Source organism: Psammomys obesus, unplaced genomic scaffold, assembly GCF_907164565.1.
Source record: "Psammomys obesus unplaced genomic scaffold, mPsaObe1.curated_primary_1811, whole genome shotgun sequence".
NCBI classification, from domain to species: domain Eukaryota; kingdom Metazoa; phylum Chordata; class Mammalia; order Rodentia; family Muridae; genus Psammomys; species Psammomys obesus.
Window position 1 is genome coordinate 4,292,210 of NW_026595981.1, and position 24,636 is coordinate 4,316,845.

General features: G+C 42.9%; 1 protein-coding gene across 1 annotated transcript in view; it reads right to left on the reverse strand.

Annotated features, from left to right (window-relative positions):
• The window catches only part of Nlk (nemo like kinase), a 127,896-nt gene that overhangs the window by 11,628 nt on the left and 91,632 nt on the right, over positions 1 to 24,636 (reverse strand). The window contains exons 4-7 of the mRNA XM_055620336.1: positions 10,182 to 10,288; positions 8,495 to 8,580; positions 4,714 to 4,923; positions 3,659 to 3,760 (exon numbers count right to left, since the gene is read on the reverse strand). Coding sequence (XP_055476311.1) covers positions 3,659 to 3,760; positions 4,714 to 4,923; positions 8,495 to 8,580; positions 10,182 to 10,288 — 505 coding nt within the window. The remainder of the gene's footprint in view (positions 1 to 3,658; positions 3,761 to 4,713; positions 4,924 to 8,494; positions 8,581 to 10,181; positions 10,289 to 24,636) is intronic.

A 24,636-nucleotide genomic window follows, 5' to 3' on the forward strand; every position in this document is an offset into this window, starting at 1 on the left:
CTACTATTTTTAGTGTTAATCTTTTTCTTTTTCTTAAAAAAGGTTATTTGTTTATTTTAAATATGTGAGTGCTCTGTATGTGCACCTGCACGCAAGAGGGCAAAAGATCCCAGGATAGATAGTTGTGAGCCATCATGTGGTTGCTGGGAATTGAACTCAGGACCTCTGGAAGAGCAAACAGTGCTCTTAACTGCTGAGCCATATCCTCCTAGCCCCTTTAGTGTTAACCTTAATAGCTAATATTTAGTGTTTCATATGTGACAGATACTGTTCCATGTTCTCCTTGCATGCATTGTTTCTTAAATATTATAATAATGTAAAAAAATTACTTTATTTCATTCTTTTTGAGACAGGTTCTCTTTCTATAGCTCTAGCTGGTCTGGAATTTGCTATATTGACAAGGCTGGCCTCAAAGTCATAGAGATTGCCTGCCTCTGCCTCTCGCATGCTGGGATTTCCATACAAGCCCACACCCAGATGACTTTATTTTGCTGTAGTTAAATGTATATGTTTGTATCTGTGTGGGCATGTGCACTTGAGGGCAAGGACATAAGGAGGCCAGAATATGGCCCTGGATTCTCTGGATCTGGAGATACAGGTGGCTGTGAGCTGACAAGGGTGCTGGGAACCAAACTCAGGCCCTGTGCCAGGTCCATATGTGCTCTTAACCACTGAGGCATCTCTTTAGCCCCAATTATAATAATTTAATGACAGGAAAATACTTTTTTTGAATGACAAATGAGAAAAGCTTACTGAGAGGAAAAGTAACAGTTCCCTGCAGCCAGGAAGGCACCCAAGAACGTGGGTGGCCCTATTGGAACTAATTTTATCTTTATTACATTGTGTGTGTGTGTGTTGGTGCCGAAGCACAAGTGTAGATGTCAGAGGACAACTATTGGGGGTGAACTTCCTCTTACCACCATGTGGGTTCTGGGGACTGAAAGCGGCCCCTCAGGGCTGGAGCCCATCCCACCAGCCAGAGAAACTATTTTTATTCCCACTTTAATGAAGAATAAGTCTGAGGCTCACAGAGGTTAAATAATTTGCTCAAGGTCATACAGTGGGTTACTAGGAGGGCTGGGACCCTTAAACGACCCTGTCTATGTGGTAAGCCTGAGACAGACACCACAGCCTGCGCTCTTCATCACTACAATTCAGAGAAAAATAAGCTGAGTGTCCATACCCCGAGCCAAGCCGGAGTCAACTAAGCATCATGCGTTTTATGGAACAGCTATGACATACAAAACTACACAAGCTACGCATATCGTAGACACCAAATTAATTTTTTGAAGCAAGTACATAAACTGGGAGTAGTGGCACACACCTGTAATCGCAGTACTGGAGAGGCTGAGGCAAGACAATCACAAGACTCTAGTTTAAAAAACAACACAAAACAACTCAAATAACAACATAAGAAAAAAAAAAAAACCACAAAACAAGAAACAAGGAACCAAAAACCAAGAACAGAAAAAAAAAAAATGTGGACATGTCTAGTTATCTACATACCAAATAAGCTTGTGTGCAGCTGTCCCTTCTAGCCTCAGCTATAAGTTAGGACCTTCTGTGAAGCTGCCCAGAGGGTAACAGGTGCTTGGATGTGGGTCATGAGACGGAGGGTGAGGGGCAGCGGGAGGGAGGAAGACTGATGGCTTACACAAGGAGCTTCAAGAGCATGTGAACTTCGCTTAGAACCCAGTGATGGTGACAGCTCAACTAGCAAATGTACATCATTTAGGGGAAAAAAAAATGGAACCAACTGACTATATGCTACAGTCAACTGCCTGCAGTAGATACAGCATATATTATGCAAACCACCCATCCAGGAGGCTGGCTCCCAGCCCTGGTGAAGCCTGCCTAAAGCTTCGGCTCTAGGACCTCAAAGTGCAACTACCTCTGGGCAGCAGGCTCTCTTAACTCCTCCTACCAACTCTTCCCTCAAAATCAAATATTCCGATACCAAGATTAACGTTTACTGTGATGCTCCCCTCAGACAACGTAAGTAGAACCTTAGACTTCAGGAGTTGCTACTCACTAAGAGGCCAAACCATGCAAAGTGTAGAGGAAATTTATTTAACTTAAAAATAATAATTTTAATTTTCCTTCCTTTTCTGTTTTAGAAAATAATGCATTTTCTGGTTACATTGTTTTATGAGAAAACCGACTCATGTGTCCAGAATGGTCAAAGGAGCACACAGTGGCCTCGCTGCAGTAAGACATTTTCAAGCCATTTTAGACATGGCAGGAGCACCTCAGGAAGGCCTGCCCTCTAGGCTGTTATTTAGTGACATGACACTTTGACAGAGGACTAATTAGCTGATAACTATTAGCAATAGCTAAAACCTCTGGAGAAGGAAAGGTGATACCGGAGTGTCTGACCTTCAAACTGAATCACATGCAACCAAAAGATGTGCCTTTAGGAAGGCTCTTTGAATATAAGCACGGCCAGGTGGGCTGCTGTGAGTTTGAGGCCAACTTGATCTACACAGTGCGTTAGAGATGAGCTGGGGCTACATGCTGAAGACCTACCTCAAAAATAAGCAAATACAAATTTAAAAAGCACCTACTCCTCTCTATTTATTGGCTGGATCTAGTGTTAGAGAACACTCTACTTAACTGCCCATGCACCTGTGTGTGTGTTTTTTTGTTTTTTGTTTTTGTTTTCTTTTCTGAGACAGGGTTTCTCTGTGCAGCTTTGGCTGTCCTGGACTCACTTTGTAGACCATGCTGTCCTTGAACTCACAGAGATCCACCTAACTCTGCCTTCTTGAGTGCTGGGATCACAGGTGTGCACCAAGCCCAGCTCTCTGCAGCTGTGGAAACAAGTCCTGCAGTCACTAGGACCAGAGAGAGGGACGCAGTGGACACCGCCGCCTTGATCAATTGTCTGGCAGGCAATTTCAGGGGATGGATGTCAAACTTGAGTCCGATCAGTTCACCTAAGCAATCAATCTGATCACCTAAAAGTCTAATTTAAAAGAAACTAAGGCAACGCTGCAAAACCAGCCTTGGCTTGTCCTGCTCAAGCTTTACTGCCTCTGCTTGTTTCTGTTCTTGGGAAAAGCATTCCCCCTCCTCACTCTTCACATCTTTAAGTTTTCTGTAAAGGGGATTAGGAAGGCACTTGCAGAAAATACTGCTTAATCAAGAGATTGGAGATGGAAAACCATCCTGGCTTCTCAGCAGTGATTTGGCTGGCTGCCAGTAATATTGATTATTAAGAATCAGGCAGCCCTTTATTCTTCTAGACACATTTCGGTCTGATTTGATGCTAGTGATAAGAGCACAACAGCAGCTACTTTACGTTCTTGTGAGGCAAAGAGGTACCAGTGATTTAGGCTCAGTATTTGGAGAGGGTATCTTGACTCAGAAGCACTGAGGTCAAAGCTTTCTCTGATAAACCAGGGCACCAACAAGAGGTCACTTGTCACTGATAAGTAATGGTGCTATAAAAACATGCATTTTTCTCCTATGGGCCTGGCCATATGCCATTTTCTATTACGGTCATATACAGAGAACAGGCATCTTATTTGTAGTATATGTTTGTGTATATGTGTCTACGTACCTAGACACTTCACCTATAAGCAACATCTCTGGGACAGAAATCCTTCCCTTACAGCTAGCTGCCAGAGACAGCCTGCTCCCCTCTTTACCTCTTTACCTGTTTATGAGGACCCCTGAGTATGTGTGCCTTAGCACCTTCACAAGCCGTCCTCATTGCTTCCAGCGATGGCGTGCCCAGCAGATCTGTGATCAGATCCAACTGTAAGGGAACATAAAATACAGGTTGACAGTAGCTCACAGAAACAACTTTTCATTACACTTAAGTTGAAGTCTTAGAAATGAGTGCCACACTGGGTGTGGTAGTGCACGCCTGTAGTCCCAGCACTCGGGAGGGCGGATCTCTGTGAGATGGAGGACAGCCTGGTCTACAAAGTGAGTCCAGGACAGCCAGGGCTACACAGAGAAACCCCGTCTTAAAATCCTCTCCCAAAAGGAATGAGTGATACTTTTTTTTTTTTTTTTTTTTTAAACTTTAGAACCACAAAACTTTCAAATAAGCTCTGATAAGGGCCCTTTTACTTTAAGGCCTTTTTTTTTAAAACCAGGTTAGGTGGTACATACCTGTAATTCTACCGCTTCGGGGCTAAGGTGGGACAATTTGTGAATGAGGCCAGTCGAACTACATTCTATGGAATATGTAGTGTTCTAACACTTCTGAGTCCTACCTGAACGCCCCCCTGCTTTACAGCTACAGCATTTATAATCTCTGCAGACAGTGGCTAATGACTATCCTTTTCAAAGCTCTTGAAGAGGCTAAACTACACATCAGATGTAAGAAGCACCCAAAGAATTCACGCCTGAAATAAAAGCTAAGCACTCAGTGTTTAGACTGGCACACAGCCTTTACTGTAGAAACCTTACACCAGCCGGAACATGTGCAACAACTCAAGCCCACACCTATCCAGCTGTAGGAGCCGAGTCTGTGGCCATGCTTCAGTGCATGTGGTCAACGCTTTCTCTACTAGGCTCCTAACTTACAGAATGAACCTTTGCAATCTCCAACTTCACAACTTTCTGGCTTTTGAGTGAACCTAATTGACAAAAGTCAATTAAGACAGTCTAACGAATAAACTCAAGATGCGTGCAAGATGATTTTCCATTCAAATCTATCGCAGGATTAAAAGCAAACAGAGCCATAAAGCCAAATCGCACCTGCTGAATGGGACTCTGTGCCTGAAACAGTATCCTTCGGCCCAGCAGTTCTGCAAAGATGCACCCGACAGACCAGATGTCAATAGCGCTGCTATAATGGCGGCTGCCCATCAGGATCTCGGGAGCCCGGTAATACTGAGTAACGACTTCCTGAGTCATATGACGGGATTCATCTAGTTCTTCCACTCTGGCCAATCCAAAGTCACAAATCTAAATAGAAAAGACAGTTAGGACATTATCAAGTAGACATCTACCTTCTTTTGTTCATTTTTGAGACAGCATAGCCTTAAGCTTGCTTTGTGGCTGAGGATGGCCTTGAACATTTGGAGCCTTCTGTCCTGTACTTCCCAAGTGCTGGGATCTTAGGCATGTGCACCATGCCCAGTGTCTTGTTTAGATTTTGTCAGCTTGACACAAACGCAGACATATCTGAGAAGAGGGAAACTCGACTGAGAAAATAGGCCCGTGAGATTGGTCTGTTGGCATTTTCTTGGTTGACAGTCCATGTGGAAGGGTGTCGTCCAGGGTGGGCCATGCCGTACCCAGGCAGATAGATAGGCAGACACCAGCCCTCCTCCCTGGCATCTGCCTCCGTTTCCACCTCCAGGTTCCTGCCTGGGGCTTCTGCCTTGCTTCTGAGCTTTAATAGACTGTAATCCCGAACATGTAAACCAAATTGACCCCATCCTCCCCAATGTGCTTTTTGTCATGGTCTTTTAGTATACCATTATCATATCATAATAACAGAAATCAAATGTTGGTATAATGTTCTTTTGGAATATGTACAATGTACCCTTGTTCATTCCAATGCTGATTTCTCTCCCCCACTATCTAGTTTCAATCTGGACATTGCACTGTGATGCATATTCTAAGCATCACCTGTCTCAAGTTTGTGTAAACATGCCACCATTTGTCCTCTGTATCGTCAATTAAACAACCAGTTCCAATGCTGAGCAATGGAGAGGACAGGGTGGGACATCCTGGTCTAGGGTGGGAGGACGAGGAAGGAAGCAGGAGAGGAGAGAAGAATTGGCAGGAGAGGTCTTGGAACCATGTGGAGAGATGGGACCAGATCAGGACCTAAGATATGACTAAAAGCAAGTATAATGGGTGAAATCTGAATGGTGAAATCTGACTTGGAGGTTTAGGATGGAGTAACTATTGCCCAGCATTGTGCTCTAGGTTAATTAAATAAATCCCAGTCTCTGTGCGGTGATTTGGGTATACAGCTGGCTTAGGAATAACCGTTGTCTAACTAAAAGATAAATAAAAGTAAATATTAATACCCACAACAGTCAAACCAAAAGACTAAGCTAGACATATACATTTATGCCTGGAAAAAAGCAGCAGCAAAGAAATTCACATTACACATACACAAAAAACCTTGACAGACTACTCATAAACTTTAAAAGTGTTCGCCACCAAGCTCAGCCCAAATGCTCTCTTTTTTACTTAACCACTACACTTGTGAACTCATAGCAGCTATTGTCACCTGCAGAAGACCTAAACTACATTAAACCACTCAACAGAGGAGGGACTCATGAGGATGTATGCTCAGAAAGGGCATTTCCTTCAGTTGCTATTCATATAGCTACAGGTTACCACAGCACTAAAGATGATTTGGAAAATGGACTTCAGGTCCATTTTCCATGACAGGATCAACATAAAATTCCCCTGAAGGTTTCCAGCCAAAACCCAAGTAAGAACTGGCTTAAACTCTCATAGAACTGATTTGGTATAAACAGGACAAAAAATTCCTAATTATAAGATCTTAAAAATATTTTTTAACTAAGATGAGTTATGGGGATCTGGGTTTGGTCTTGGTCTACATAGTGAATTTCAGGCCTGTAAAGACTACACAGCAAGACTCTGCCTCCAAAATAGATACAGTTTACAGATCACAGGCCCTGTTTAAACATTACGAAGCAGAGAAGGAGGAACTCAAGTCATACAGAAGGGACAACGAGGAAGACTCTGGGGCAATTGATTTTTCTTTAGAAAGAAGAATGAACTGTTATCAGCTACTTTCAGGGAAAACAAAAATAGCAAGTGCTTTACCCACTGGGGTTAAACCAGGGACGGGCTCTTTGTGGATCTAATGAAGAACTTTCATTGACAAGCAGCACAGCCCACCAGCTTTTAAGGAAAATTGATCCACAGCTCAAAGAAAGCACTTAAAATAAGACAAACTTATTAATATATTTGACTTTAATATTTATTTAATGTCAACACTATGTAACACTAACAGTCTTCCTACTTTATAAATAGGCAACACTGAGAAATTAGTTCTTTTCCATTTTAACAGACCAGTTGAAATGCTATGAATAATTGCTGCAGACTAGAGCACTGTATGAATTGGCCACCCGGGAAGTGAACTTATATTAGCTTACAGGAAGGTGTAATTCTAAGCCTTTGTTTCATACTCTCATTCTCTCTCTGTTGTTGTTGTTTGAGATAGGGTAGGGTTTCCCTGTGTAGCCTTGGCTATCCTGAAATTCACTTTGTAGACCAGGCTGACCTTGAACTCAGAGAATCCACTTGTCTCTGCCTTCTGAGTGTTGGAGTTAAAGGTATGTGCCACCACTGCCCAGCTTCTATTTTTCTTTTAAGAAATATTAAATTTTCTGTGTATGTATGTGCCCCACATATATACAGGACCCCATAGAGATCAGAAGAGGCACCAGATCCTCTGAAACTAGAGTTATAAGCTTTCTTAACCACTGAGCCTACTCTCTAGGCCCTATTTGTAATTCCTATGAGGAGGAACAAATACGATGCACCTTCTACTGTTCGGGAGTTTGGAAAATATATTTGTGCCTTGGAGGGTTAATTACTGCCTGGCACAGGGGGCCACACCTGTAAGCCCAGCACTCAGGGGGCGGAGACAGGCGCAGCACAGCGAGCTGGAGACCAATCAGGTCTACAAAGCAAGTCCAGGACAGCCAAGGCTACACAGAGAAACCCTGTCTCGAAAAACAAAAACAAACAACCCAAACAAACATTAAGGACAGAGAGAGAGATGCATACTGTAGATTTTGCTATTATTGAGTCTTTTTTAACTCTCAAAAGAAAATGACAAGTAGGAACCAGAAAAAGTAGGGAGACTTGTTTTAGGTGTTTTTGTTTTGTTTTGTTTTTTAACCTCCTGCCTTTATTTTGGAAACGCTGAGGTCCCATCACACAAGAACATGAGCAGCTTTGTCATATTTTGAGACATGGTCTCATCCTGTTGCCTAGACTGAGATTTGGGAATTATTAAATGTAAATTTATTCTGTGGGGAGGGTTTGACTATGATGTTGTAGAAATACGTCCACCGGGTACGCATGCCCTGTGCTGGTGCTGCAATTGACTTTTAAGCCCGCCGGTGCTGCCTTCTGCTCCTGCAGCGCAGCAGCGTGTGTACAGCGATGCTGGCGCACAAACACAGACGGATCCCTAAGCCACCCCTCGCTGTCACAGCAGCAGACGTTTCCAGTCTACGCCCCTGATAAACAATCCGAGAGGATCTGAGTTTCTGAAAGGTTGGCTGCCATTCTCTTTAGTGACATCGTAGTTCTAATTTCAGGCGGGGAGGTGGTGGCGTATGCCTTAATCCCAGCACTTTGGAAGGCAGAGGCAGGCAAATGTCTGTTAGTTCAAGGCCAGCCTGCTCTAAAAAGCAAGTCCAGGACAGCCAAGGCTACACAGAGAAACCCTGTCTTGAGAAGAAAAAAAAAAAAAAAGGATGCTCTTGAGTTAGACATTTGATCTTTCCCAGATATTAAATAACTGAAAAACTACCTTCAGAACACAGTTGCTGTTCACAAGTAGATTCCCTGGCTTAATGTCTCGATGTAAAATGCCAGCTGAATGGAGATATTTCAAACCTGAAACAAACACATTTAATTGCAGATATTTAATTCCTTTTACTTTATTGATGATCATGAAAAATCTTAAATGAAAAAAAAAAACCTAGAAGATTTAAAATTATTCCAAATAAAGGCTAAATAGTATTACGAAAAGCTTGGCTCAGTCCCCTTCATAACACTGTAATTTTTGTTGCAGTAAAATGTCACAAGGTTTGCACAAGCCGGAAACAATGTCTATAATTTAAAAGATTACATAGCTTGCAGCATAGGTAAATCTGTCAGGCCCATGAGCTAAGACCACCATGCCAGTACCCTTGAACTGCCTCTCGGCGGGGCTACTGGATGGAGTTCTGCTACTGATACTCCCCGACCTGTGACTCTGAACCTGCTCCAACAAAGACGTTTCCATTAACCTGTGGGAGGCCTTTCCTAGGATAAGCACTTCAGTGACAGGACGAAACTCAGGGACCTGCCCACATCTGTCAGCAGCACTTGCCACCACTGACAGCCGAGAGGGCACTTAATCATCTCAAAATATTTGTGACATCTTAAAAGACTGGTCTTCAGTACCACTGTAAGTCACAATCTTACGCTGACTCCTTTTAAAAATAAAGTGTGGTAAAAACATTCTTCACAACTGTAAAGGAGCCAAGAATTTTTCCATTTCTTCCTACCACAGAATATTTACAGATCTACCACTGGCGACCTTGTTCACTGCAATAATGTTGCTTACATTGTCTTAATCCTCAGAAGTTTTTGATTTTCAATTTCTTTGTAGATTTAATTCTATGAATACTGTGGAAATAAATGTATTTCACCAGACAAGAAAGTGGTTTCAGCTTTAAATAATTCTCCGTTTGCCATGGTAGCACTCTGGACACAGCTGAAGGCTAGAGGAGGAATTAATCATATTGACCTAGATTGCTTCTCAGTCAGGTCTATTCTCTTCATAGACAGTCAGAGTTACTTAGTTGTTGTCTCTGCTGGCCTTCTCCTAACCTTGGTTCTCCTTCTGCTCTGAACTTTAAGAGTCATTTTGAGTTGAGTGGGACTCAGCTATCTACGGCAGGCAATATTTGGATAAGCCTACCAATTATTAAAGGATGGATGTCTTCCATAGAAGACAGTCACTTTTTTAAATCAGATAACTTTTTAAAAACAGATAACTTTTTAAAATCAGATTTTTAAAAATCACTTTGTTAAATCAGATAACAATTTAGTTATCTGATGCCACACCCTGTGAAGAGCTAAAGACAGTGCGATTTTGTGGCAAACCACTGTTTACCTGCCTTCCCAGATTAATTCACTTGACTGCCTTCTGTACCCTAATGAAAATTTTTAAAAAATCTGATCACTTTAAAAGCCTCTTGTTGACAAAAAAGATATGACTAACATGCTCAAGGATCCGAATTTAATACCTAACACCTCTAACCCCCATGCCTCTTAACATCAAACACAAAAATAGTAAAAACAAACAAACAAACAAACAAACAAACGAAAGCCCAACTTGGTTCAAACAAAAAGGTCTTTGGGGGAAAAGGCTTGAAAGACCAGGATAAAGTTCAAACGACTAATTTATACCACCACATTGCCTTTTTCTTGAGAAAGAGAAATCTTACCTCGCAAAATCTGATAAAGAAAAACTTTGACATGATCTGAGCTGAGTGGCTGAGGAGAGACGATAATTTTATGTAGGTCACTCTGCATCAATTCTGTGACAACATATCTTCAAATTGTAAGTTAAGGAGATGTCAGCGAGCTGGACCCCAACCCCCCTCAGTGTCGTCAGAGTTAAAGACTAACTCCGTTCTCAAGCCTGGGAAGCTTGCAGACAGCTAGCTTCTAGACAGCAAGATAAAGGGGAGAATTTCATGGAGTTACTATGGGATTAAACAGTGCCTAAATTAAAAGAATTTACATGTTTAAGAGCTGAAGTAAACAGCGTCATGATCTTCTTACAATTACCACACACAAGAGGAAAATAAAAGTAAATACTTAAAAACAAAAAAGCAGGTCACAGCGAAGTATGAAGCTCTGTTAGCCTCAAGGTTTTGGTGAGTAACCAGAGTGTCCTTTAAATTCAAAAGGGGATTGGTTATCCCAAAATCTTAAACTACTAGCAATAACAATCACCATCCATCCATCAACTGTAGCTGGAGTACTTTACAAAGTACAGTACTGGCCAAGGCACATAACTTGGTTAATTCAAACCCAGGCTTCCTGATTCAGAGCAATGTAACCTCCCACTTGGTTAACTTGGCGTGATTACGAAAGCCTGTTGCGGAGTGGCAAACTTTGAGTGCTCTGTACGCTGACGTGGTCTCAGGTTTTTGTTCAACTGACACATGGCAGGTGATCAAGAGCCGGAGACCGGAGAGCCACAGGGAGGTGGAATTCAGAATTTCTACCAGACACGTCAGACATTGAGAAATCCCTTTTTTGCTATATTTACACAAGAATAATAGGCTTATATTTTACCTGGTGTGTAATTAAAAACTGCAACTTTTCTTTAGACAATCTTCACATATTAAAGCGATCAAGAAAAAACAAAACGGAAGTGGGGGAAGAATCTGTGCTGACACATGACACACAGTTGAGAACTGCCCCCTTCTAGAGCTGCCTTCACCTGGCCAAGGGACACTGGAGGCTTTCCCACTCTTACTGGCTGCTATCTCTGGCTCTTCAGTCTCTTTGCCTCTCTTCCCCTCTGAATGATCCAACATTCCAGGCTTGGTCCTCAGCCCTTTTCTTTATCACATCCAGGCTACTCCTTTCCTTCACACCACTAAACACAAACCTTCAGCCATCCTTGGTATCTCTCACCCTCTTCCCACGAAAAAGCCCTGCTGAAATTTCCTGAGGTTAGCTACCATTAGGTCTCTTCTGCTGCCATCACCCTGAATGAAGACCCAGATCCCTAACACACAGCAGCCAGCACAAACTGTTTTGTTCTCATGTACATGCTGGCACTTAGTTTACCGTACAGAAACTACCATGTTTGTTTCTGTTAGAGAACTCAAGCCCTCTCAGTAACCAGGCCTTCAGCAGAGAGGGCCGAAAGCTCGCTGGGGACATACCCGACTCCAGTGCTACCTTGCTAGGAGGTAGTGTGAGGAGTCATGGCTTAAAATCTTTTTTTTTTTTGCTTCCAGAGTAACGGGGTTAATCGACACTGGTGACTTGAAGAGCGATATTAACCAAGCCCTATTTTCCTATGCAGAGGGCAACCACTGTCAAATAGTCTATTTCACATGCTCTCCTGCCTGTGTCTGGAAAGTGCACGATAGAAAGAGGGAAGCAGAAAAAAATGCTTAGGATAGAAGAGAATCAAGAGACCTAATAACCAAGTACAGATATGTGGGCTCCATTTAGAGCTTGGTTCAAAGAGAGACCTGGGAGGCAATCACAGATCGGCAGTAGAAACAAACTGAGGTTGAGAGAGGCCCTAATGGCGCAGTCATTATGTTCTGATGAGGTTCTGATCAGAAACGCATACTTAAGCATTTACAGGTTAAATAATGTGATGCTTGGAATCTACTTTAAAATACTTCAGCCCTCCCCTAAGGGGTGGGGCAGGAATAGACGACTGGAAAAAAATGATTAATTGTTGAAACTGAGCAATCCAGGAGTTACATTATCTCTACTTTTGGTGTATTTTTGAAGTTTTTTAGATTCTTCCTTTTAAGACAGTGGCCTTGGATTCAGTGTGTAATAGATGACCTTGAACTTCTACCTTCCCTCTACCTTCTAAGCATTGGGAGTACAGGTTTATGCCACTACACCCACTTCCAGAATTTTCATCTAATTAATCCATCACTGTTGAAAATCTAAGTTATCTGGGCTAGAGAGATGGCTCAGCAGTTAAGAGCATTGACTGCTCTTCCAGAGGAGCTGGGTTCAATTCCCAGCAACCACAAGGCAGATCACAGCTGTAACTCCAGTTCCAGGTATGCAGGAAAAACACATAGAATAAAATTAAAAAAGAAAATCTAAGTTATCTTTACATTTTTTTTGATATTTTAAACAACCTTGAAATAAACATTATATACAGCTTTATGTGAATCTGATCGATTTCAAGCAGATTAGGGTACATCATTTTGAGGTTTAAAATACAATGAACAATTTCTCACGCTATTCAGATCTTTTCTATTCCGTGCTTTTTACCTATTCATCTTCTACACTGTGTCAGAAGCTGCTCTTGAAGCTTATGTTCCTGCTATCAAAGGGCACCTCAATTATGTGTGGATCTCAGGTGAATTCGTTTTCCCAGAAAAGAGTCCTTAGAAACACAGGCTGGGCTGCCAGGGTCCTGTGTGAGTGAGGTGAGGAATCAGATACAACAGATGAGCATGCTGTGTCCAGGAAACAATCTTGTTCTCTCCAGCTGCCTAGAAGATGATGTAGTGTCCTGCTCCTTCCCCCACAGGCCTGTAATCAGTCCTTTGTGACTCATCTGCATCCCTGCTTTCTGAGGAGACACCTGATGCCTCCAGTTCTGAGCCTTTTTTTTCATCCCATAAGAATCAACCTGTTTTGCGTTCTCACTTGAGCCAGCTTAGGTTTCTGCTCTTTAAGTCTGAACTTTTAATCATTTGCTAACATTTCAGTATGGCTGAAGTAAAGAATAATAGCCAACAGTTTCAGGTTGAAAACCATTTACATGTTTACTGGTCACAAGTCTGTGTGAGAGCCAATTTTGTCTTTTCCTAATTTTTTCTCATAGGATCTCATACAGCCCAGGCTGGCCCAACTCCATAGCTGATGGCAACCTTGGGTTCTGGTGTCCCAAACTCAGATCTTGCCTGCAGTAAGCACTTTACCCTCAGCAAAAAATTTTTTGGGGGGTGGGGGGTGGGGACAGGCTCTCACGAAGTGGAGGATGACCTTAAATTCCCGTTCTTGCCTCCATATCCTCAGTGCTGGGTAGAGGTGAGCACCATGCCTTGTTCATGGGAAGGGGCTCATACACACTAGGTGTGCTGGCTGCTCATGTGAATGTGGCACGAACTTCTGAGAGGAGAGCCTCAACGGAGAAAATGCCATCATGAGATCCGGCCGCAGCCAAGTCTGTAGGGCATCTTCCAAATTAGTGATTGACATATGTGGGTGGGGTGAGCCCTAGGCGGCCCTAGGTTCTGTAAGAAACCAGGCTGAGCAAGCCATGAGGAGCAAGCCAGGAAGCAGCCCACCTCTGTGGCTTCTCCATCTGCTCCTGCCTCCAGGTTCCTGCCATGTTTGAGTTCATTCGTGAATTCCTCCCATGATGAACAGTGATGTGGATGTGTATAAGTCAAATAAGCCCTTTCCTCCGCACCTTGTTTCTCATCTTGGTGTTTGGCAACAGCAATACTAATCCTAAGATACTACATAAAAACTCTTGCAGCTCAGCCACACGGCCAGCCCCTTTGCTGTATTTTCACTTGTAAAGTTGCTTTCTATATTAAGGACATTAACCTTTGTGAATATACTAATTAATAAAAAATATTAATCACGGGACAGAAAGAGAAAAACACTGTAACTTTGCGCCAGGTTAAGCAGACACACAGAGAATTTTGAGACAAGGCCTCACTATATGTAGTGCAGGCTTGCCTCCAACTTTCCTCCTGCTTCAGCCTCCCCTGTGCTGGGGTTACAAGGGTGTGTACCATGGCTCCGGGCTTCAGTCCCTGAGCAGTGCTGGATCACTAAGCTCCAGATATCAAGTAAAGGATCAGTACATAGAGGAACCTGCCCAGATACCATTATTGTGTTGCAATGGTCTGAATGTTGGTGTTCCCCCAAATCTCCCATGCCGAAATCCTAACCCCAGAATACTGGGAGGGAGGGTCTTTGGGAGGTGATTACGGTGAGGGCAGAGCCCTCATGAATGGGATCAGTGTCCCCATAAAAGAGGCCCGAGGGAGCTTATTAGTTGCTAGCAATGTAATCAGTTACAGTGAAGAAAAGACTCTGCAGCAGGAAGACGGCCCTTGTCAGACATCAAATCCATCAGGTGTACCTTAACTCTGAATTCCAATCTCCAGAAGAGATTATTGCTGTTTATAAGTTATGCAGATTTCGGTATTCCTTATAGTGGCCCAAATGAAGTAGGACAGTTGTCAAGCTGAGGTTTTATTCAGGAAAAACAAGTCCTAAAGAAAGGATACACTGAAGCACTTATCTTTGTGGGATGTCTGTCATGTCTGCCGATTACTCACAGCTTTCTTCTCCAGCACTGAGCGCTCTTTTCTTGCCTAGGCTTCATCTATTTTGCCGTCTGCACTACAGGACTGGCAGTCCAGCTGTGATAACAGAAACTTCAGCGTTGGTGTGACAGATGGTGTGCATGCAAGCAGAAGGGCAACGGCTTCACTTTCACGTTATCAGGGTGAAGTCATGGTGCCAGCACTTAGTAAATTTTCCATGAACTTAGAAAAGGAACAAACTGATACAAAAGCCAGAACAGAGAACAAGTGGGAAGGGCATTGCGTGACCACATTTTCCCAGAAAGGAGAGAAAGGAAGACACTGCTGGACCACAGTCAGTTCTGCGTATTGGTGTGAAGGAGCATCAAGTGCGTGCAGGTACTCATGGGAGCCAGAAGAGGGCATCAGATCCCAGGGCTGGAGTTCCAAGCAACCCAACTATCAGATGCAGGTGCTCTAAACTGAACCCAGGTGCTCTGGGAAAGCGGGAAGCACCCTTGCTGAGCCATCTCTCCAGCCACAACAGATACTCTATAACCAATACTCCTTATGAAAAAATTATGACACCTCATTCAGCATGACAGACCTGAGGTCAAGAGGAAGCTCACACTTAGTAGATTTGGATAAACTGGAATATTTGGCAACAAGAATTTCATACTGCTAACGATGACTTTAAACAAGTCTTCCAAACCATAATTTCATGCGCACAAGTCCTCACAAAGCATAAACCAGCAGGCACTTCTGCTAAACCCAAGCAGCTGCATCACTCGGTCCCTGTCTTCAGGATCTGGGAACCTGAAAACCCTTCGAGCCAAGCTTCTAAGAAGATGTTTAAGGAGGAATTAAAACAAATGCTTATTATGCCTTGTTCATGAGGTGACAGGCTGGGTAAATTCTAGCCGAGTAGAAATCTGGGCGAAACAACACAGCGCTCCTGTTGACTTGTACGCTTTTCTGGCCACTTTGTGAAATGTCCTTACTCCCTTTAATTGCTTCCGAATGTCCAACACTGAAAAGTTTAAGACGAGGTTTTTAAAAATTATTAAAACAACAGAAAATGAATTTTTCTTGCTTTAAGTTTAGCATAGTACATTCTAAAGAGAAACATATCTTTAGTGTATGAAGGGAGCATTCTTTAAAAAAAAAATCAGACAAAACAATCAAACCACCAGGACAATGTTTAAATTTTTCCTTGGAAAACACAATTCCTGATTATGAAAGTTCAGCACTATACCTGCAAAAATCCAGAGGTAACACATACTTCGTTATGATACGGTTTCTACTTTGCTCCAGCAAAATCCTCTGAAGTCTCAATCCCCAGCATAATGTTTCCCAGATGTCTAAACTAGTTGCCATGCCAACTAAAGGAGCTTAAATTAAATGAGGGCCTGAAAAGGCACCTGCATCACTCCAGGTCTGCTGCACATTAAATAAAGCTCTCTTGACAGGGCCTCAGAGGTGCCATTAACTTGAATAGCATCTATCTGATTATTGTTTGAGTAATCTAATGAGGAGCTCCACACAAGAGTAAAAACAGGGTGCTATTACCCTCTCGTGGTCTTCCTAAATGGGACAGCCTCTCCGACAGCTGGTGTAGCTACTGTCAATGACTTTGCTATGGTCTTTTAAGTTATCATCGGGCAAAGATGACCTGCAAACCAGAGCTTAGGCTTCCAGGAGACTATTAGCAAATTAACCATTTCCTAGATAAAAACCTGTCCTTAAAAATAAGATCATTTAAAACACTGTGCGTGGTGCACCAACCTCAGAGTGATTTGAACAGCCCTGCTATCAAATAAATTGCTGCTGATTGCAGCAATTAGTTAAGTAGTTCCATGAAATATGAATTTCAAAATGTACTGATTTGCTTCAGAAAAACGAATGATGCGAATGAACAATGACAACTGGGTTTTGGAGCAGGCACTGCAGGCTTCCGGTGTGCAAGATAAAACACCAGTGCTCAGTGCTGCTAAGGAGTTCATTTCTTTTCACTCCTCTCTGCTTTCTCCCCTCTCTGTTGGGGCAGCCTTCCCCCACCATGTCTCTCTCTCTCTCTTTTTTTTTTCTCTCCAGCTTTCATATGGGGGGGGGGGAGAGTTAGCATTTCAGTTGGGCAGTGGTGGTGCATGCCTATAATCCCAGCACTCGGGAGGCAGAGGCAGGTGGTTCTGAGTTCGAGGCCAGCCTGGTCTACAGAATGAGTTCCAGGACTAATGAGTTCCAGCCAGAGCTAAAACAGAGAAACCCTGTATAGGAAAACAACAACACAAAAAACCTAGAAAAGGAAAAGTTAGCATTTCAAGCTTCTTTACTGCTTTCACAAATACTGGTTTACTGAAGACATCTTAGTAGACATACATATATGTGAGTTACTCAAGGTCACACTTCCAGTCAAGATACATTTCTTTCTATTTTATAAGATTTATTTTTATTGTTATTTTTATTATCAAGTATTTATGTATGCAGGGTGGCAGTGGTGGTATGAGCACATGAGCTGGAGCAGAGGTCAGATCCCACTGGAGCTGGAGTTATAGGTGGTTGGTGAGCCGCCTGGACTGGGTGCTGGGAATTGGACTCAAGCTCTCTGGAAGAACAATATACGCTCTAAACTACGGAGCCACTGCTTCAGCCCATGATCTGAGATTTCCTGACTGCTAGCCCAGCGCTTTCTCCACACCTCACCAAGCTGCTTCTCACAGGAGCTTGCTTTTATACACCTACAACTTCACGTTGTTAATCAAGCATCGCCATGGTATGCAAAGGCTGTGGTTTGTTTCTATTGCTGTGCTAAAACCCCATGACGGAAAGCCTCCTACAGCTTACAGTCCATCTTGCAGGGAAGACAGGGCAGGATCAAAGCAGGAGCAACCCAGATGTGGGAAGTGATGCAGAAGAAATGCTGCTTACCGGCTTGCTCAGCCCATTTTCTTACCAGCCCCGGGATGGCACCACCCAAAATGGGTTGAGCCTTCCATATCAACCATCAATTAAGGAAAATGACCACCCCCACAGGTTGGCCTACTGGCCAATCTTATGGAGGCATTTTCTCCTAAGGTTTCTTCTGCTCAGATGACCCTAGTCTATGTTGACAGCTATGTTGGGTTAAAAGCCAACCCAGACTGAAATAAAACATAGCTAAATTCTGTACTTTTAGTTATAGGTTACAAGACGAAGAAAGTATTGTTATCATTTTAAAATTCAAAACTTGTATTTGCCTCTGTGTCATTTCATTTATATCTAATTTGCAATTACTCCTATTTACAAGTATAATATGCCAAGGCTGGGAGGGGTTAAGACGCCTGACACAATACTGCATTTAAATCTGTTCTAGCGGTGCTGAAGTCTGAGTCTGCCTTTTCAGTGATGAGCGTCAGGTTGCAAGCCAAATGATGCCACCCTCCTGCCAGTAACTGAAAAAGAGCAAAGGTTAAAAAGTATCTCAGCAAACAAGTCTATTTCACAATTTCCTTGCCTACTTCTACCTCCTGAGTAGTCAATGTCTCCAGCCTTATTCATTTTGTCTTGATAGTCAAATTATAAAACAAACTCTTGACAATCCAAGAAATATTTTCTTTCCACCTAGATGAATCATATGTGGTTATTTAAATCGCTTCACAGTCTCTGTTACTTCTGAGAAACGAAAAGTAAGTGTGCCCCCCTCCCCCACAGAGGCATGTACATATATATATATATATATATATATATAAAGGACAAGGTACTCCAGGGTATTTTTAGACTGCAGTAATTCAGAGGAGCTAGTTATTGGCCCTTAATAGGATAACAGAAAAAAAAATTATAAATTAGATCATTAGAAAGTCTAATTATAAGTTAAGCCCTTGACGAGAAGTTAAAAATTGAAAAAATACAAGGTTGGGAATCATTAGATTTGACAAACTAAATCAAAGCAGGGATAGGGATTTACTTTAGTAAAGAAGTGCTTGCTTAGCCAGTATTAAAGCCCCAGGATTCTGCTGCCAGCAGTGGCCGGGGACAGGGAAGGATGATCACCCCTGTTAACTCTTTGGGCTGGGGATATCACTCAGTGATGACATGAGCTACTCAGGAGGCTGATGTTGTGGCGGGACCCCAACTTGTGAGGCCTGCCTGTGCTACACAGCAAGCTCAGGCCCAGGCTGTATTACTCACTGAGCCTCTATCTCAAAATAGAAAGAGCTGTGGATATAGCTCAGCAGAAGAGCACATACACGATCCTAGTCTCCAGGACCCAAACCCACCCAATCCAACAAACAGAAAGAAGGAAAAAGAAAAAAGAAACAGCAAATTGCCTCTTTCATTTTCTATCAAATGAAATGTCACATTCGGAGTACTATTCGGCTACAATCTTGTATTTCTCTGCAAAAGATATTTACGTATCATTTTTTAAAAAATCCCTTTATTGAAAGACAATCTTTGCATGAGAACTGGGGGCTAGAGAGATGGCTCTCCATTCCTCCATGTGTGCGTGCTCCTACACAGACACCAAAGGACACACATGATTAAGTAAGAATCATCTTTAAAAAATCATCAGTAATGGGTTAGAAACTCAACCCTATGACAGGACACTCCTTAGAATAATGCATGCTAGTGTGTCAGAGGCTGAGCTGTGAGTGCCCGGTGACTGAACGGCATTTCCTGCCAGGCTCCACAAAGGCTGCTTAGGTCAGAATCAGAAGAAAGACCAAGCTAAGAAACCATCTGGGGACCAAGGGAATGAGGTGGGACAGAGAGGAAGAGAAAAAAAGGAGGGGTTTTCAGAATTAAAAAACAGGTTTGTATAATTTTCTCTTATGCAGAAAAGATTATCAGAAGATTAGAAAACTAATCTAGAGCCTGGCAGCCAAAGACAAACACCTCAATCTTAAGCCTTCCCTGACCTCTTGCTCCAATTAAAATACATCTGAACTTTGATCAATATTTATTTAACCCAGCTCTAGGACGCTATATCTGCTTCGGGAAGTAATTTAAGAATGCAGCATAATCAGCTTAATGCCAGAAATCCCGACTGCCCCAACTGTCAAAGATAATTCGGAGGGAGGGGGGAAGCGATATAATCACCACACAATAAATGCTGACATCAAAGTCTGACCTTCTATTAAGAGTAAGATGATTGAGTACTTTTCTGTTTTTAGGAAGTCGTGATTACTCAAGAAGTCTCAGAGGCTGCAGGACTGATGCCAAGAGTATCTTCGTTTAACCATAATCATTGGCATCAATAAATACTGACTGGGTGTAGAGAGCATCCTCGCTCAATGATGGAACAGAGAAAAAAGATGGATGAATGCAAACAATCAAGGGATTGGAGACAAACTGACATTGATATATAAAAATGAAGCAACAGGACAACAAGAAAACAGGATTTTTAGTAGCACAGACACAGATGCTTGATCAAAAAGGAAAACAGTTGCTATATACTTGACATTTTGTTATACACCTGAATTTATTTTGCTTTGTCTATTCCCACTAACTCCAAGAAGCCAGTCCTACCATCACAATCATTACATAAAGGGACAGGAGGGTTAGGAGGGCACATGAATGAGTCAAAGGTCATACCTAGCTCCAAGCAGACCTCTGGCTCTAGAGTCCAGCCCTTGGTCTCAACCATACCCTGTTTGTGAAAAAATGAGGAAAACCCTAGAAATATAAAACCACATGACAAGTTAAGAACAAAATAATTACACTTCAGAAGAGAAAAGTCCTGAAAACTGATCTTTGAAAATGAGAAGCTAAACAGATTTAGCTAGTGGGAAGGTGATGGAACCAAAATGGTCAGGGTTACAATCTTGACTCTGCCATTTACCAGCTTGGTAACATTAGGCAAGTTACATAACTTTTAACATTTCTGTGCTTATAATATAGGTGCAATGATGTTCTTGCCAGGACTTAGGCAACTGGGTTTAGAATCACACAGTGTCTGGCACAAAGGGGAAAGGAATGAGGTGGCAGTCATCATTCTCATTCTTACAGGGAGGAGGTAAAGAGTTTATGAAATATCAGTGTCAGGAGCTGTGCCACATGTTCTACATGCACACTTCACCCGCCCCTGTGAGGAAGAGGGCACTCTTCACTATCATCCAGAAAAACAAGTAACCTTCTCAAGGTCAGAGGCTGGCAAGCTGGGGCAGGGGATTAGAGTATCAACTCAGGACTGCTTCAACAAAATGTACCAGGTGTGGTCTTACTCTCCAATCAGTCTCTCCACCTAGTGTGTGTGTGTGTGTGCGCGCGCGCTTTTGTGCGTGTGGTGGGGGGAGGGGAGTGCAGGAGGAGAAGTCTGCAGGTGAAGTAAAAGAACGTAAGTTTAAAAAGAAAACTGACAACCATTCACAAAGTTCTTTTAAGCCAGTGTGACTTCAAAATGAAAAACCAGTCAATTTCAAAAGAGCATCACTGCTGAATAAGTATTCATTCTTAAGTAAGAGATGCACCAGTGTGGAGACCAGGCCGGCCTCTGTCTTAGCTTCCCCAATGCTGAGATTGTAAATGTGCCCACTGCTGGCTACTCACAATCTTTCTGAACTTTTTGGTCTTGAAGTATACTTTTTATGTGTATGGATGCTTTGCCTACGTGTATTATTTGTATATCACATGCATGCTTGATGCCCAAGGAGGCCAGAAGAGGGTGTCAGATCCCTTGGGACCTGGGCTGTACACCATGTAGGCGGTGGGAATTGAACCTGGGTCCTCTGGAAGAACAGTAGGTACTTCTTTTCTTTTTTGGTTTTTCGGGACAAGGTTTCTCCGTGTGTAGCCCTGGCTGTCTTGGAACTCACTCTGCAGTAGGTGCATTCTTGGAGAGCTGGCTCATCTCTCTAGTGCCCGCTGTTCACATGTTAATGTCCTTTCACCTAAGTTTTTCTGGTGCTGGAAAACATTATGTCCATCACAGACATATTCCTTTAGCATTCAGTCATATGTGGACAAAAAGCTCTTGTGCCAGAAAAAAGTTTTCAACAGGATGTGTCACTTTAAGAAGTAGGTCTAGATAATTTGGTTTCATACAAACTGAAAACTAAAAAAGAGAATGATTCCAAGACCTAATCTCCATGAGAACTCAGGGAACTTTTTGTGTGGGTTCTGTAGTGGGTTCAAGGTGGTAACAACAGGCAGCATCTTGCAATCGAGCACCGCACACACACAAAACTAAAGCCAGAGCTGGCAGAGCGGTACAGTGCGCAAAGGTGCCTTCAGCCAGGCCAACCCAACCAACTCCTGCAAGCTGTTCGCAACTTGCCTCTGTGTGAGCACTCCTTCCCCATAAATGGATAAAAGTAATTAAAAAAAAAAAAAAAGAAAAAAAAGCTGGCCCTGAACTTTCTTTGTAGTCGAGATAGGCCTTTAAGTTTCTCCCTCAACCTCCTAAATAGCTTTCACACCAAGCCCAGTACAACCTAATCCTATTTTCTACCATCTGGTTTTCTTGCCTCCTCTTAAGTAACTATCAGTAAGAGGGGGAAAAAAAAAAAAAGAGTTCCAATTAGATATGTAACATTACACCTATGGCCAATTATGTGATCCAGGGGTATTAATATTTAACAACATGCATTGAACAAAGCATTGGAACTAGTGGCATAGAAATAAAGAGCACGCTGACAAAGTCCAGGCTCACGCGTGCTAGTGTGTTAGTTGGGTCTATTAGGTTCCCTGAGGCACTGCAGGAGACACAGCTGGTCTGTGAAGTAGCTGAGCACCCACTGACTCCCCACACCCACCGATTAGGGTGCGTCTGATGTATTTATAGTGACTTCTGAAACCTCTAGGCCTCCACATAGCACACGCATCCTGGTAGCTAGCAACCTTAAAAAAATTAAAATGGAGTCACAACAGTAGGAGATGACAGAAAAGATCACATACACACAGTCCCTTGAGTTTCCTTAAACCCTCACACCTGAATTAAGTGCGGCAGGCAGCTCACAATCAAAGGTTAAGCAGAAGGCTAAGCAGTGTGGGAGATGATGACCGGGTTCTCAGGCTTCTCAGAGGCTCAAATTAGGTGTGCCTTTGTAGATCTGATCCTCTAAAGTCGAGAGCCTGAGGCATTTCATTCGCACCAGCTGGGGAGTTTTAGAGATATTTATATTTTAATAGAGAGGTGAAAAGACTAGAGTGGAGCCCCCCCCCCCCACGTTCACCTGGAACCGAGGGGTTCAAAGAGCTGGCATGGATACGTTGTTTCAACTATACTAAGGAGAGAAGGAAAAAAAATTCTGAGTCAGAACTTCCAAACAGCTTCTTTTAAAAATAACCTTACAATTCCGTCACAGACTAAATAGCCTTCCTGTGGACATGAAGGGCTGATAAGGGCCCTAAAGAGGATGTGACAGCTTTAAGGTACTAGAGTTAGTCCATTCCAAATCAAGAGCTAACACCTTTAAATTTTTCTTAAAAAAAAAAAAAAAAAGACTTTATTTTTATGACTATGGGTGTTTTGGTGCCCACAGACAACAGAAGAGGGGGTTGGATCCCCTGGAACTAGTGTTACAGACTCAAACCTGAATTCTCTTGAAGAGCAGACATCGATCTTAATCACTGAGCCATCTTCCCAGCTCAAAAACTAAAAATCGTACTTTTACAAAATTCTACTCTATGTTTGGAGAGCTGGCTCAGTGGTTTAGAGCACTGGCTGCTCTTCCAGGGGACCGGGTTCAATTCCTAGCACCCACGTGGCAGCTCATACCTCTTTGTAACTACAGCTCACGGATACACATGCAGGTGAAACACCAATGCTCACAGAATAAAAACCAACAAGTCACAAAAATTCCCCTCTGCAGCTGGGGAGATGGCTTGGTGGTTACTGCTTTTACAGAGACCCTGAGCTGATTCCAAGCACCCATACTGGCAGCTCACAGCCACTCCAGGGTACCCAGTGCCCTTTTGGCCTCCATGGGCATTTGCACTTGCATGAACATACTCCCCACATATACAGATAATTAGAAACAAACAAACAAACGAAAAACTCAGGCCTGAGATCAAGAACAATTGCTGCTATCCTAGAGGACTGAGTTTGCTTCCCAACACCTATGATGATGGGTTTCAGGGAGTGGGAAGCCCCCTTCTGGCCTCCAAGGGCACACACACAGAGACACATGCACATAAATAAAAATAAAAACACATCTTAAAAATAAAAACTTAAAATCGCACCGTATTCAGGATAGACGGCATTTCCAGCCCTCTGTGAAAGACCATCCGGCACCCAAGAACCTGCAGCAGTCGTGGCTGCCTGCACGTGACCTGCACAGGCTCAGGGCAGTCAGCTTTCCCGCAGAGCAGAGGAGCTGTTTACAGTTGAGACTCAGCCTTCCTCGAGGATGTGGCCTCTGGTGGGTAGACTACACCTCAGCGGATGGCCCCAAACCCCTTAAATACGGGCAGCACAAACTGGACTCCACGGGTCATTAAAAAACAACACGAAAAACCCGGAGGACACAGAATTGAAAAGGAGATGGAAGGTGGGGGTTGGCTGGGAGGAGTGGCAGGTAAATATGACCAGAATACAAATGCATTTTTTAAAAAGGGGGTCCACTTATGTCAATGCTAGACACCTGTGGGCTTAACACACCTTGCTACTTTCTTAAAGTTTCACCGAGTTCTAGCTCTTTGAGGCCTTCCCTGACGACTGCTTCAGCACTCACTGCCACAATGTTGCAAATGCTCTCCTGCCCATCCGCCTCATTTAATCTTCAAAATAACTGAGGCAACTACCGTAACTACTTACATTTTATTAATGAGGAAGCTGAGGTACAGAGAGATTATGAAACATCTCATAAGTAGTAAGAGTAATATTCAAACCTAGGAGTCAACTCCAGAATGTCATAGCATGTCACCAAAGTAGATTTTTCTTCTTTGACCTCAAGCTGGCAGAATTCTGAATTAATCGTAAGGACTTTGAAAT